General features: G+C 39.6%; 1 protein-coding gene across 3 annotated transcripts in view; it reads left to right on the top strand.

The window, feature by feature from the left end:
• The window catches only part of iqsec3a (IQ motif and Sec7 domain ArfGEF 3a), a 131,072-nt gene that overhangs the window by 101,067 nt on the left and 14,756 nt on the right, over positions 1 to 15,249 (top strand). For all 3 annotated transcript variants that reach the window (XM_023274706.3, XM_055006823.1, XM_023274707.3), the window contains 5 exons: positions 2,495 to 2,661; positions 7,553 to 7,692; positions 13,200 to 13,325; positions 14,631 to 14,730; positions 15,076 to 15,234. In XM_023274706.3, coding sequence (XP_023130474.2) covers positions 2,495 to 2,661; positions 7,553 to 7,692; positions 13,200 to 13,325; positions 14,631 to 14,730; positions 15,076 to 15,234 — 692 coding nt within the window. The remainder of the gene's footprint in view (positions 1 to 2,494; positions 2,662 to 7,552; positions 7,693 to 13,199; positions 13,326 to 14,630; positions 14,731 to 15,075; positions 15,235 to 15,249) is intronic.

Genomic DNA, 15,249 nt, shown 5'->3' with positions numbered 1-15,249 from the left:
TTGCAGACACTGAGATGCGAATGAGCATCTGTGTGCTCTGTGATTATCATGTTAAACAAATACAGCGTGAGGGATGCCACAACCACACAAAAACATTTCATTGAACACGCAAATGTATACATACACACACATCAATCGGCCATGACCTTAAAATCACTAAGAGGTTAAGTGGGTAATATTGATAAGTAGTTACAATGCATTGTGCTGCTGGGAAACCTTAAGCCCGGACATTCATGTGGATGGTACTTTGACATTTAACGCCCACCTAAACATTATTCCAGACCAAGCACAGCCCCTTATGGCAGCAGCACTCCCAAATGCCAGCCGAGTCCTCCAGCAGGATAATGGACCTTTCATACAATACAATACAATGATAATATAGTTTGGATCAAAATGCTAACTCTCTTAAACTTTCATAGGTCTGTGGACCGATTGAGGAGTAAACACTTAAACCAAGGTTCTGTTTATACATATTACAACATTAAAACTGTTGCCTGTACATAAAAAGGTTAAAACACACCTAAAAAAACCTGTCACATTACAACTGTGCACTTGTGTCATATAATTCAGGGAATTCAAACCCATTTTTTAAAGCTTACAGCAATCAAAGTTCACCTAATTTGAGCGTTAAATGCCGCACAAACTCCGATCTTGCTGCACTTTGTTCAATGTAGCACCAAGACATCATTCCATCGTGCAAACAGTTGGAAATAATGAGGTTCAGAGCGCAGCGGTACCATTGTCTGTTGTCGTAATCTGTCTTAAAGGGCCATAATGTGCCCCAAGACACTGCAAAAACTCTACAAGGATGGCTCAAGAAACATGACCAAGAGCCCCAGGTGTTTACCCAACCCAGATCCCAATCTGTTGGATACAGTCGAACAAAACCCAATCCCTGAAGAGCCCACCCTGTAACCTGCAGGACCCAAAGGATCCACTGCCAACATCTTCTTACCATTGCTCCCCCAGACGTTTTATGTCCAGACATTTTGGTTACATAAGTGGGATCTACAAAATGTTAGACAAGTGGTTTTAACATTGTGGCTAATTGGTGTATGTGTTTATGCATGTACAGATCTGTATACACACATGTTCACTCATGCAAACTTTGTATGTGCTTTTTAACATTAAAAACACATTTAAACAGTTTGAGAAGGTTCTCACCCACATATGCATACCAATATCTTTGCTCAATTCCACACAGACATTAGATTCTAATCATGCGGCTCAGTGGGTCAGCAAAACACTGCTACAGCTTTAATGTGGTAATGATGACTGATTACAGTAATGATTACAGTATACAGTCGCTCCAACACAAAGCCCATAAGGTCCACACACACCTTTTTTAGTCTGTATGAGGCTTCTTTGGTTGCTCATAAAGAGATGTTATGTTCTATTATTCATTCCTTAACCTTCAAATATCCATGCACCTCACAACCAGAAAAACTTTTTCTCTGCATTCTAGACTCTTCTTTCTTAAAACACACACACACACACACACACACACACACACACACATACATATAAAGATATATATGTATGCATGCCAACACATAAAGTAGGCATCTAAAAATCTGCTACTTTCATGGCTTCCATAACCACACAAAGCTGCTGCATTTTCGTTATGTACGTTTATCTCTGGGATTTTTTTGGAAGCTACATCAAACTTAGACAGTCCTCTGTGGCATTTGTTTGCAGAAAAGGTGCCTAGGTAAGGGGTTTCATATTTTAAAATTCATATTTCTTCTCGCCAGCACAATGACAACCTGCATAAATCCAGCAGCCGAGCACATAAATGGCTAAGGACTGGGTGGACTTTTTCAGCATTTGGGTCATGGTGTGCAAATAAACAATAAAGAGGATGGATTTTCTGAGATGACCTTCTTTCAATCATTTTTCTTATGTGTTCCCTCAGTTTCCCGTGTAATACATGATCCATGTAAGCATGTGATGCTCTGGGACACAGTGTTTCAGCAGAGTAACCTTACCTGCTGTGTAGTTCATAGCTGCTAAAGGGCAACTAACAGCTTCAGATGAAGCCCTGAGCAAAATTAAAGCCATAACTCTTATTCCAGTGTGACAGTCTCATGCTCAGCTTGTGCCACAATGTTTATGAGCATGTAGCACCCTGAAAGATGAGTTCAGCTCCTGAGGAAAACACATTCTGTCGTTTCATACGTTATCCTTTCCTATCCCATATATATTTTAAATTCATCTCTTTGTTTACTTTTCATCCCCTATAGCCGCCTTCATCTTTTTTTAAACATTTGATTTCCTTCTCCTCCCTCTCAGTCATTCCTACATGTATGTATGCTTTGTCATAACCCATATCTACTACCACATGCATTCATCCCTCTCCTTTCCATCATCTTTCCTGTCCACCTTTAATCTCTTGCCTCCTACACCAGCTCTTACATAAAAAAATATATTGTTCTCTTCCTTCTGCCACCTCTAATTTTTCCTGTTCTCTGCCTCTTCTTATTTAAACCCACAGCCAGCGCTACTGCATGTGTAACCCTGATGTGGTGCAGCAGTTTCACAATCCGGACACCATCTTCATCCTGGCCTTTGCCATCATTCTGCTCAACACGGACATGTACAGCCCCAACATCAAGCCCGACCGCAAGATGTTGTTGGAGGACTTCATACGGAACCTACGAGGTAAAGAGAACAGGTTTATGGTCGCTTGCATGCGAAATGGCACATTAACTCCCTGAACCCCAGGCAGTTTATGGGTATTTTTTGCTCCTGTACTCATTGTGGGCTTAACGTAACTGTAATTTGAGGTTGGCACCTCTTGAGAAACAACGCAACCATGGCTAGAAGTGGAGAGAGCTCAAGGATGAAAGAAAAGAAAAGATGAGAATGGAATTTCTTTGAGTGTATATGCTACAAAAATTGAAAAAGCATAGAAACAACATGTACATTTTTCTAGGTGCTACTAAAACTGGGGGAAATAGTGGCTCCATATACCAGAGATATTTTACCACATTTTTACTACATTTTTAATTTGTTTGCATACTTGTCTCATATCTGCTCTCTGTAAACACAACCTGCATTTCAACCCAGTTCAGTCAAAATGTGCTTGAATTTTTGTCACATTGCACCAAGGATTGCTGACATATTTTGTATTTTTCAGGATCTGGTAAGTGTAGAGGTTATTTTTGGTGAGTTTACAAATAAGACAAGTAGAATAAAGTCATTTTAAGCTTAGATTTAGATCATTTTGCCAACAGATGAGTAGCTCAAGGACCATCGGAAAGCTACAAATCCAGACAATTCCTTCATCGCAGTTTCTGGCTTTGATAAATGGTGTAATCTTGGTGATGTTTTTAGATGACAACATGCCTTTAAGTCCATCCTTGCTGGTTTTTAGGGTGTAAAATGACATAATTGATCGACTCAAGCGTGTAAACGAGTGTTGCAGATGCATACGAGCATCATCCAATAAAGGTCAAGATGTTTCCAGAGTCGAATCATTGTTCACACTGTGTCTTCAAAGCAAAAATCCTTTCAGCTCTAAAGGTGTCTGAACCTGAGATGTTTACCTCAATGACAATGAGAAAGAATTTAGATCAGGATGGATGAGAGAAATCAATAACTGGAGGTGCAAAGGTTTGTTTTGTTAACAAGAAAATGTACAGTACTATGTTACCCTAAATACTCCCTGTCTAGACAAATCAATGACTGATGTCCAAATCAGCTCCTTGGGTTTGGGATTGGTAATGCTGTGTAAAAATATTTTCAATACCAATCACATATTAAAAAAAATCCATGTTTTGCAGCAGAAGTTCCACACTTTGCCAACTGAATGTATTAATCTTTCAGAAAGAAATAAAATACAATGCTACAGCGGGGAAGAACATTGAAAGACATAAGAAACATCCCTTAATTGGACTTTAGTTTATAGCTTCCAATCTCATTTTACTGCATGATACAAGATGCCACTAAACACTCACCAGCTGCTAATATATTATGTTTGACTGTCAAAAGGTGGAATTTGAGTGCAAGAAATGTTTTGTGACTGAGGGGATCAGATGTACTTGTAAATCCTCCCTAAATTCCTTTCCCTCTTTAATACCTTCTGTTGAGGAACAAGGCAGCAGCTCCCTAGATGAATCAGTGGAAGTCAGTATCCAACCGTTTTTGGATCCGCAATCAATCAAACCTCGCTGCATAAATTTCGGAGATAAAGATAAGGTTCTGTTTCTCTCCCCTCGCCCGCCTTGCTTTATGCATTCACTCACAGCGACACAGACAGAAAGCACCTGTAAATCTTGTCTCCAATATGCAGACAGATGCTCACTCGCTGAGCGTTCAGGAAGAGACAAGAGCATCGTAGTTTCGTTCTCCCTCTGTGCAATCAATCTGGGACCGCTGAGGTCGATGCAGAACAACTTTAATAGATTCATCTAGACTGCTCCTCACAATTAAATTAAGTTGGAAAATCAATTTCGGCATCTTATGCAAATTAAAATATGCCACTCTCTCTTGGCCTCTCTATTTGTCTTCTGCTCAGTTTTTTTCCTCCTTTGTCCATTCTCTTATCTTGTTTTGTTTCAGTCAGAATGTTTTGCTGTCTGTTTATTCGCCCGCTTTATATTCTGTTTTCTCTCCCCTCTTTTCTCCCTCGTCTCACGCTCTGACAGAAGAATGGTTCACTCTACTAATTGGCTAAGGTGAAATGCAATTATGCACCAGAAACCAATAGTAATGAAGAACCAAAGAACATTCATTATCTCAATTAAAACAGACTGTCAGTGTCAAAGCTATCCCCGAGTGGAGCAACATAATATAAACCCACTTCTTGCCATAAATTAATCCAGAATGCCAGCTCACTGAAGAACTGTACTGTCTTAGTTATTGGATCCTTTATTTGTAATTTAGAGAGGAGGGTTTCAGATACGCAGAGCAATTTCACTTCTCTTTTTAAACTCTTACAGTGGGCCGGCGCTCATCAATAAAGCTTGTGAGCAGCCAGCTTTAAACTTGGAGATGATGAGAACAAGAGGAGACAGAATTGATGCATAGTTCAAGCTACAAGGGAAAAAATGGGTAAAAGGCAAGTTTATTCGTATAGTGCATTTCACTATTCAGTTGAAAGTACTTTACATGCAGTATACAACAGAAGGGAGTGTGCAATATTGCTTCAATGGGAAATGATTTAAAAGTTTATCATTTTCCAGTAATTTCATTCCTTCTAATTTGAATAGTAGAGTATTTGCTCCTATGTAAAATTAAAAACTGTTTAGAATGCAGGCCCCCACATTTGAAACTAAATGCAGCAGAAGTCGATACTCCTCTTGAGATTCCAATCTTTTTTCAATGCTTTATGTGTAAATCTTTACTTGATAAACTCAGTCCAACTTCAACACAGAAAATACCACACATTTCTGAAAAAATGTCCTGCTATTCTTCCGAGATTTTTGTCACTATGCTCTTTGCTGAAGGGGTTTTTGTTGCTCTGTCTTTCTCCTTAAAATACCCCGAAGGTGCTCTATTGGATTCAAGTCAGATAACATACTTTGCCAAAATCACACATCAATACTACGATTTGGCCGTGTGCTTTGGATCATTATCATGTTGGATTATTCCTCTTCTGTCAAGCTTCTGCAGACTCATCTTGTCAGCCAGTATTTTGGTTTATCCACAGGCATTTAATAAAATAGGTCATCTCGCTCTTGCAGCCCGATGTCATCACTCTGCCACCCTTGTGTTTCACTGTCAGGACGATGCATTCACTGTGGTAGTTCTGATCAGGTTTACACCAGACATGCTGGTCCATATTTGACACAAAGACATTTATCTTGGTCTCATCTGACCAAAGAAGGTCATCCCAATATTAATAAGGGTTCATGTCATGTTCTTAAGCAAAATTCAATCTGTCAGTTTTGCAAGAGTTTTGTTCTTGGATGTCATTCATAGAGGTTGATGTTCACAATGTTCTTCACACTGCCTGACTTGTCCCCAAAACTCAGATTTCCACTGATAACGCCAAGTCTGAAGTGCTTGTTCATGCATTTTTCAGAGCGATCGCACAATTTGTAGTGCCATTTTGAGAGGACCACCACTGTATCTGTGATTATTGGTACTATGGTTCATTCTATACTTCCTGATTACTGCAGCTACTGAGTTTTGACTGATTTTTAGTTGGTGGCCTTCCATTTTTTTGAAGTCTCACTATCAGATTTGTCAGGTCCTCTACCAAATTTTTTCCCCTTGTGGAACCATGATGTAGAACTACAGATAGACAATTAGTACGAAACGCAAAGCCCAGCTACCACTGATGCTAATGTTATTAGATTTTACAGGCCGTCTTGATGGTGGTGCTATGTAAATAAATACTGAACACCACACTTAAGACAATTCTTTGTGAAGGAAAAATAATGTCCAAGACTCCACTCATTCCAAACGACCAATATAAACCTTGTGAGGGCACCAAAAGAAGAGTAACGAGGATTTCTTATGTGAGGAACGTTTGTAACAAAATGCCATAGCAATCCATTCATTAGTTTTTATCCGGTTGATCTTTATCTGGTTGGTTTTCTTAAAAACAAAAGTCAATAAGATTTATCTTCTGTGGACCATGAATAATAATAGTTCTTCAGATATTTCACATTGGGCCAAACTGGTGGACCAGTTGACATTGCTATGCATGGAGCCGTGCTGCTAGCATGGCTAAAAAAAAAAGGCACTGAAGTCTGAGGAGTCCAAGAAAAGTGGAAGAGCTGGCAGGAAAAGAGAAAAAAAGAGACAGTCAGCAACAAAAATGTTACTTATTAATCTGACACTTTACACACATTTCCCTCTGGTCATCTCCTGCTCTCCCTCTGACTCCATAATGTGCAGTGATGTCTCGGCGGTGTCCCACGGTGCCTCACTGACACCGCCATCACTTGACGTGGCTTCATTTTCTCCAAACACATCCTGCCCCATTGAAAACTCAATGTAGCACACAGCGTCGTACAGCTGTGCCGATATAATGGGGTGCATCTCGAGGGTAAGCTTTCAGCCTAATGACATGTGGCTTTACCTGCGTCAGAATGCCACGGCCTTGAACTGCACTGCGTTCCAGACAGAAAATCTTCTACGAGCGAGGCGGGATCTTAACCTTTCTTTTGCCAATTAACCTCCTCTCACATTTCCTTCAGTCATTATTTAATGGAGACAGTGAAAGACAGAAAGTCAAAGAAAGACGCATGAGGAGACAGAGAAGAAGCTCTCTTTTGCTCTGAATATGGATTTTTTTTCTACTCTTTACTATTTGTATATGAAATAAAGCAAGACAAATGTATTTAGCACTGTACACACACACAGGTCCATGCAGAGGTGCATTTGAATTTTTGTTTGTATTTGCCTGTTTGTGTGTGTCTCCTCCTGTTGCACAGACACATCCTCCTGCTGTATTTAGGCCAGAGCAGACACACTTTGGTCCCTCTACCACTGTTAAAACAGCTGTCACTCCATATTCGTTCAGATGGACAGAGCTGTCTGGTGAAATTTAAAGCAACCACCCTGTGATGTGTGAGTAATCAGCCTATTCCTGTCTTAGGTGTGGACGATGGAGCAGACATCCCCAGAGACATGGTGGTGGGAATCTACGAAAGAATACAACAGAGAGAGTTGCGCTCCAACGAAGACCACGTCACCTACGTCTCCAAGGTTGAGCAGTCCATCGTAGGCATGAAAACAGTAAGAAAACCTGATAAAATATCCTCTCAAAGATACTGCAGATTGTTTTCTTTCTTTTGTCAGCCAAAAGTAACATACTTAGCTTCAACTGTAGCACACACACAAAAGATGAATGTGTTCACACAGACAGGTACACTTTTTGTTCACTCAATTCCAAGTCACCCACTCATTATTCAAGCCCTTATCAGTATCACCTGGCCTTGGTAGCGTTAGCGGAGCACATTTATTAGCCATTAAATGTCTCATCAGCAGCTCAATCATTATCTCAGATCATTACTCCAGCTAGATACGTCATTAACTACTGCCATCATTAGACTACTTTTTCTTTTCAGCAGTTTAAGGTTAAAAGACTTCAATGCAGAATTGATTCACATGAGGAGCAAAATGTGGCTGGGTTCAACAGTGGAACTTCTCTAGCCAAAGGTCCCATATTGTGCAATTTTCAGCAAATTTGTAAGTCTCACATCCACTAGAATGTGTCTTTCAATTTATCAGCTCGAAGTGTTGTGAAGATGGGTCATTTCACCATGACTATATTATTCTTGGTTGTAGTCATGTCATAGTTAACAGGCTTTACATACAGCTGAGCTGCTGCTGTCTACGGCCCCTTCAGGAAGAAGACTCTCCCTGCGTATGTGATTGACACTAAAAACAAACCAGCTGACAGTACTGCAGCCAACACAGACATGAATGAGTGTATGCGACCAGGACCCAGGACGTTTTACTGCTTCTAACGTTCTCTCTGAGTGATCATTTCACATGGATATACCACTGAATTCACATCACAGCTGTGGTTTCTAACTTTTAGACAGTGAGTGGGAAGGATTATGCAAATTTTCAGCTATTGGTTCCTCAATTTCTACTTAGAAAATTAATTAAATTCTGGCTGGTTTGTAAGTCTGGTAGACTTTTTCATATTCTTGCAACGTTTGTTTTACACCTCTATCTTCTTAAGTCAAACAAAACACAATAAAAATGGATTTTCACCATATGGGACCTTTAAGACTCAACTTCAGAGATGAAAACATTCACATGCTGATTTCTTACAATGGTGGGAACGTTTCTGTGCAAAGCTTGATGTGTTTCACAGTGGACAAGTCTGAGACAGACATAGAGGCAAAAATATTTAGCTTTATAATTGACTGATTAGACTGATTCATGTGGGAATGTACTGCGTGTTCCCACTCAAAACACTGAAAGGCTTTTTGAAATGATTCGACAGTTCAGGGAATTTAGTTTGAATTTTTTCAGTGCAACAGGCTTCCCAATCCTTTATTTATGAAATATAGATAAAATATGCAGCACTTTTCCCCTCACAGACTCTTAGCTATTCAACGTTGCAAAACATATTGCATCCAAATACAAGAGCCAATTTGAAACATTCCAACAAAAATTGTATTCAGGTCCAGACTAAGCCACTGATACAGGATTGTAGAAATCAGTCAATAGTTGTTTGAGATTTCCAGTCATGCTAGTGGGTCTATGGACCGCAATGGTGGTCAGTTTAGTAAGTCCATTACTGCAAATCAGAAACCATTGGAGTGACTCTTTACCAGAAGGTTACTAGGGGTTTTGCACTACTGTTTGCCCCTGCTGACCATCACTGACTAACTTGCAACAACATTTTTGGGCAAATTGGCCACAAGTTTTATACAAATCAGCTTCAAACACTTTGGCTTTAGCTACTGTCAACTGAAAGTTGTTAGCAGTGTAACAAAAAACTCGCAGAGCAATCTCTTCGTATTAGTTCCTCTTATAAAATGTAAGCATGTTAGCAAGTTAATCTTAGATAAGGAGCCATCAGTAAAAATGGGGACGAAGGACAACACTGTAGATTGCTTCCAAGATGCTCGTAAACTAGAAAAAAAAGAAAGCAAATGGAAACGTTGTAAAGTAACAATGTGCTTTTTGACTAAATATCTTAAAAAAAACCTTGACATTACCATTCGCTTCAGCTGTGCTATAGTAGTACTAACAATGGCCTTTATCTCTATCATGTTTCCACCCTTGTATTCAATGTTAGTGATCCAATCTGGGGAGTGATACTGCTAACATATGATCAGAACCAATAACCAAGACTTCAGTCTGACCTACATTAAGTTGTAGGAAATGAGAAGACCTCCAGTCCTTAATTGCACTAGGGCAGCAATGCAGAGAATCTAGATTGTTTTGATTTTCAGGAATAAATGAGACAAACAGCTGAGAGTCATCGGCGTAACAGTGGTAGGACACAGGGGTAATGGCAGATAACATGGCCAAGGGGCAACAGATATGAACAGAACTAAACAGGGTATTGAGTATTACTGTTCCTGTCATAGGATGAAAACTGTCAACATTCAGCCTGCTAAACATAATCATTATCTTTATGTAACTGTAACCGTTGACTCTACCTGTCCAGACATATCAACAAAAATGGATGAATTCACATTTTAATTAATTTTGAATTTATTATCAGTTACATCCTGTTGACTTTCCAAATGACATTGAATCTGTGACACTGGAAGGACTTCTCCCATCATTTTCTTTGGCTTGTGCCTTTAAGTGTCTCTCAGTGATAGATGAGTAGCCACAGGATGACAGAAGGAGTGCTGTCATCGCCAAAACAATGATGGATTGTTGTGACGGGAAGTGACTATTCCTGCCAATGGGAGCTGTCTGCCATAAAAAGAAAGAGACTTAGATAAAGTTTCTTTCTTAGAAATGATATCCCAGCAGAGTACCTCTATTGTGGATTATAAACGTATTTTATTACCTAAGAAGAAGTAGCACACATGAGATTTTATTTCCCATATAACTGACATAAACTCTTTGTGCCTGTCATCCAAATGTTTCCCTATTTCATCACTGTTTAAATTTCCAAAAATATTTGCTAATAACATTTGTGAAGTATGTTTTATGTATTGGGTAAACTCCTGTCAAAAAATCCTGTCAGTGCTGTTTTTGGCTTGTTTCTGATTTTCGTATTTCAGGCTAATGATGCCTTTACATGTTTCTGACATTAGTGTAATGAGGAAGCAGGCTGGGCTGGAGTGTCTATAGCCTGCAGTGATGAGGGAAGAGCAAGCAGGAGAGAAACAGACAGCGGCTGTGTGCATTGCAAATCGTTCGCACGAAAAACTGGATAATGCACACACAGAGAACTGAAAGGAGGCTACGTCCATTTGTATTTTACCCCAAAGAGAGATCAATTCCACATCTACCAACTGCCATCCCACTGCTGTTAGGATTTCTGCAGTGATCGAACACGGAAAGCTGGACGAGACAAGAGTGTGAAGGGTTGACAACACGATTAGATCACTCTCCGAAGGCATGAGCCATTTTTGCAGTGTAATCTGCTTAAACTCGGAAAAGCATTTAAGTCCAAGAGGAGAAGCCAGGCCTCTGCAGCATTTTGTTAAAAAAAACTATATATATATGTATATATATCTTTACATTAGCCCTCCAAGCGCAGTGCATTGCTGCCACCATCACCTTTGCTAATCCAGTTTGGCCTTGTGCAGAAGCCTGTGACTAAACAACAAGATGTATGTGGTGAAAAATAACACGATTTGGCAACAACTCATAGAAGTTTTGTATGAGTGACCTGTGCCAGAACATCCCTTTTAGAGGACTACTACCGTTACCAGAAGCTGGAGCTGCACTAGTCACAGTCAGGCTTAGAATCAAAATCATGTGCTCAAAACATGGAATGTGCAATACTAAATTCTTCCTTCTGTCTCACTCTTCTTTAAAAAAGCCCAATTTATTTTATCTGCAACTACAGTGAAAGGTCTTTTGGTACCGAGATGGCAACTTGCCCTCACACATACAGTACAATGCAAAAACATGTAACTGAGTCAAACTTACAGTAGGCAGGAATCACAAAATGTGACTTTATTCCGGTATTAAACTGAGATTTTCTTTGCCATATCAAGTCAAGTTGACATTTTATGAAATGAACTGTAAAGGAGAACCCCAATCCTTACACAGACACTTCTCGAAAATGTAAAACCTGTATTTATGGCCACATTCTCCTCAATGTTTATCAAAACCCCGGACAAGCTAAGCAGCAGCTGTTGCTCTAATTAACATTTTAAACACTCCTTAAGTTATTGTTATTGTCACTAATTTGTCTCTGCTTGCTGGGTTGAATAACTTCTTTTTTAAAGCTGCAATTCTTCATCTGTTACATTTTAACCCCAGTTGGAAGAAATTCATCTCTTAAAAGGTCCCATATCATGAATATCCATGTCTATTGTATTTTGTGGTTGTTGTAAACTAGGTGGTGTAAAGTAAAAGCTGTTAAGATATAAAGGCATTGCCATTCCTCAAGCCACTAGACAGCCTCCCAGCTTTATAAGCCAGTGAAAATTTTTACTGAACTGCAAGGTTGTAACTGGGGAACCAATAGTCGTTGAACTTTGCATAGTCCTGTTCCCTCACTGTCCACTGCTTCCAGATGAGCCATTCAGAATCAGCAGCTGCCTCACAGTGTACTGGGTTTGTTTGCTTTCTAAAGATGCTTCTGTTAACTGTAAAATGTCTCAGCAATCAGCAAAATACACCAAATGTTCTGCTGTTGGCTGCAAGAGTGAACACAAGTCTTTTGCTACTATTAGCTCTGACCACATGCCCACATGTCAGAGGTTCCTAGAGACTGTCACACTGGAGGAAAATCAGAGATGATAGAAACTTTAAGAGGGATTGAACCGAATAAACAAGGACTGGGTGGGTGTTTTCATGTCAAATCAAACCTTGTTTGCCTCTGTCCTACTCTCTGTGTTCACCAGTTCTGTCTTTTAATAGAGCCCAATTTCCTATAAGGCTGTTCTCATTTACACATTTTTCTGTTTCTGTTGTCATCCAGCAGAATGGGTATGAAATAGTGGCTGCAGCGAAGCCTATTAAGATTAAACCAGCAGTCATTTCAGAGCCATTTCCAAGCTGCAGCTTTGCACTGCTAAAATATTGATTTAATAACTGCAACATCATCTGACAAACTCACCGTACATGTGAGTTAAAAACAACGGCTGTGCTGTGAAGTTTGTGATATTTCCATATAAAATCATCACTCAGAGAGAAAGTTAGAAGCAACAGAACATCCTTAATTCCTTATTTTCCCGTGTCGGCCACTATGTTGTAAGCTGATGTATCAATCACAGACAGAGACAGTTTTCTTCCTGAAGGAGGTGTGAACAGCAGCAGTTCAGCTGCATTTAAAGCTATAGACACTGAAACAGCTCGTTTAGAACAGGGATAAAATTAGAGGTTAGAAAGCCATAGTAGCATGAACCATTTTTACTATGTTTTGAGCTGAAAAATTAGGTCATATTCTGGGAACATGTGAGACTTTCTTTAATTTGCAGAGAAGAAGCAGACTATGGGGACTTAAAGGTCACCCAGTTTGCATGTTTTCTCTAGAATTTCTTCATCTGGTCTTCAGCATCATTCTGGAGCCTCTCATGAGTAATTTAATCTGACTGACTCAACACCTAATTTTTCCTGGATGCCCGTTCCTTCGTCTCCAGGTTCTTTCCGTCCCTCATAGAAGACTAGTGTGCTGTAGTCGACTGTTTGAGGTGACAGATGTCAACAAGGCCCAAAAACAGGCAGCACACCAGAGAGAAGTCTTCCTCTTCAATGATCTCATTGTGGTAAGCTTTATACTGTCATTAAATTGACTATCATATCGAGACATTCTGTATAACAATTCATACTCGTCTTTGTTGTTTTCATGTTTACAGTGTCTTTTAAACCACCCTCAAATGGTTGTTTGTGCTGCACACTGTCAAGCTTTAAAGCTGCTTATTTTGTTGTGACAGCTGCAATGCACCATCACCTACTTCGACTGTGAGCCATTTCTCAAGGCTCCTCTTCTTTTATGTTGTTTCATAACTCAGGCCTCTCCAGCCAACTTCTTTTTTTTTTTTTTTTTTTTTGAATAGGAGATAGTCGCGAATGCAGCATTGCAGCGTATCTGTAAACATAGATCTGCTCCCAACTGGGAGCTTTAAAGTTCGGTGTTAAAGCTGTGTTTCCCTTAAGCCACGGTAAAGATAAGATACAGAGTTGTGTAGTTTTGGGAATTACGAAAAGTTTAATGTTAGACATATTTAAAGTGCTCATTCGGAGCCACACAGGGGTTATCTGGAAAAATTTAACTCCTTTCAGATTTTTGTCAGATGTCAAATGTTGATCTCAGTCTTGCAACAAACAAAAGAGAAAAACAGAGCAGCTGCTTTTTAATTTTTTTTTACCAAAGCTTTAACAGTAATTGGTCGCTACAGGAAAAGAGTTTAAAGGGCCGATTTGGAGATAAGTTATCTTCCAACATCACAGTGAAATTCCGTTCATTTGGCACTAAAAGTTAGCGGTGCGACATATTCCAGAGAGACGCAGCTCTCATGACAGCTTTGAAAGTGGGGCAGAAATTGTCTTTGAAATTTTTTCACTATGGAATGAAAGCGATGGGGACTTTTCTTTGAATTTGGCCTCTGTTCTATCAGCTTGAACGCATGAAGAAGTATTTAAAGCCCCAATGTGATGTATTAGTTTAATACGCCTTGCCTGGTAAATTATGCCCCCACAGTCGCTCTGCAAACAGATTTGCCTCATCTTTCTCTATCTGGAAGGTCATTCAGTGAAAAAGCTCCATAACATCTCTGATACATCCTGATATAAGCTAGCCAAGGTGTTGTTTTTCATACATATTAGAATGCTGACGCACAATCCGAATAACTTTGAAGGTCGTAGTGTACATTAATATTGACTATCCACTCTTGGAATGTATTTTAATTTGTCAAATAGTTTGTACCCTTTGAGCTTTCTTCGAGGTTCTTCTGTGATATGGAAATCTCACGACAATCAACAGGATTTGTAAAGCATCGAGAACATAGAACAAAAGAATTTAACACATTTGCCACTGTATCTCTGGTTTCGTTGCTGTTTTATTTCTGCAGATCCTGAAGCTTTGTCCAAAGAAGAAGAGTACTGCAGCCTACACTTTCTGCAAAGCTATGGGCCTACTTGGCATGCAGTTCCACCTTTTTGAGAATGAATGTAAGTCACAATGCATTCCCTGTAAACTACTGGTACAAAAAAACATAAATGAACTTAAAAAGTACAACTTAAAAGTACAGAAGTACATTTTAAGTTAAAAAGTACAGACCCATGCTGTAGATAAAGCATTTCCTTCAGTCACATTTTTCAAATGAATTGCACAAACCTTTCTAAGTCGCAAGATCTTACAAGAAAATCTGCAAAATACAAGTTCACAGTTCAAATTGACCTCTAGGATCTTTTTTTTTATACTCGTCATACCTGAACACTCGGTTATTGCTAATGCAGCTTCTATTTTCTTTTCACATGCGGCTCATCGGCTTTAATCTCCTCTGTGCTCCGCAGACTACCCTCATGGAATCACCATCCTCTCCCCGTTTGGCTCAGACAAGAAGCAGGTTCTCAACTTCTGCGCCCAAAGTGCTGAAGAGCTGCTCAAGTTTGTAGAAGACCTGAAAGAGTCAATCGCAGAGGTGTCGGAGATGGAGCAGATACGTATCGAGTGTGAGTGTCTGTGTT

This window comes from Amphiprion ocellaris, chromosome 21 (genome assembly GCF_022539595.1).
Source record: "Amphiprion ocellaris isolate individual 3 ecotype Okinawa chromosome 21, ASM2253959v1, whole genome shotgun sequence".
In the NCBI taxonomy this organism is placed as follows: domain Eukaryota; kingdom Metazoa; phylum Chordata; class Actinopteri; family Pomacentridae; genus Amphiprion; species Amphiprion ocellaris.
Note: the sequence above shows the minus strand (reverse complement) of the source record. Positions and strands in the feature narration are given on the sequence as shown.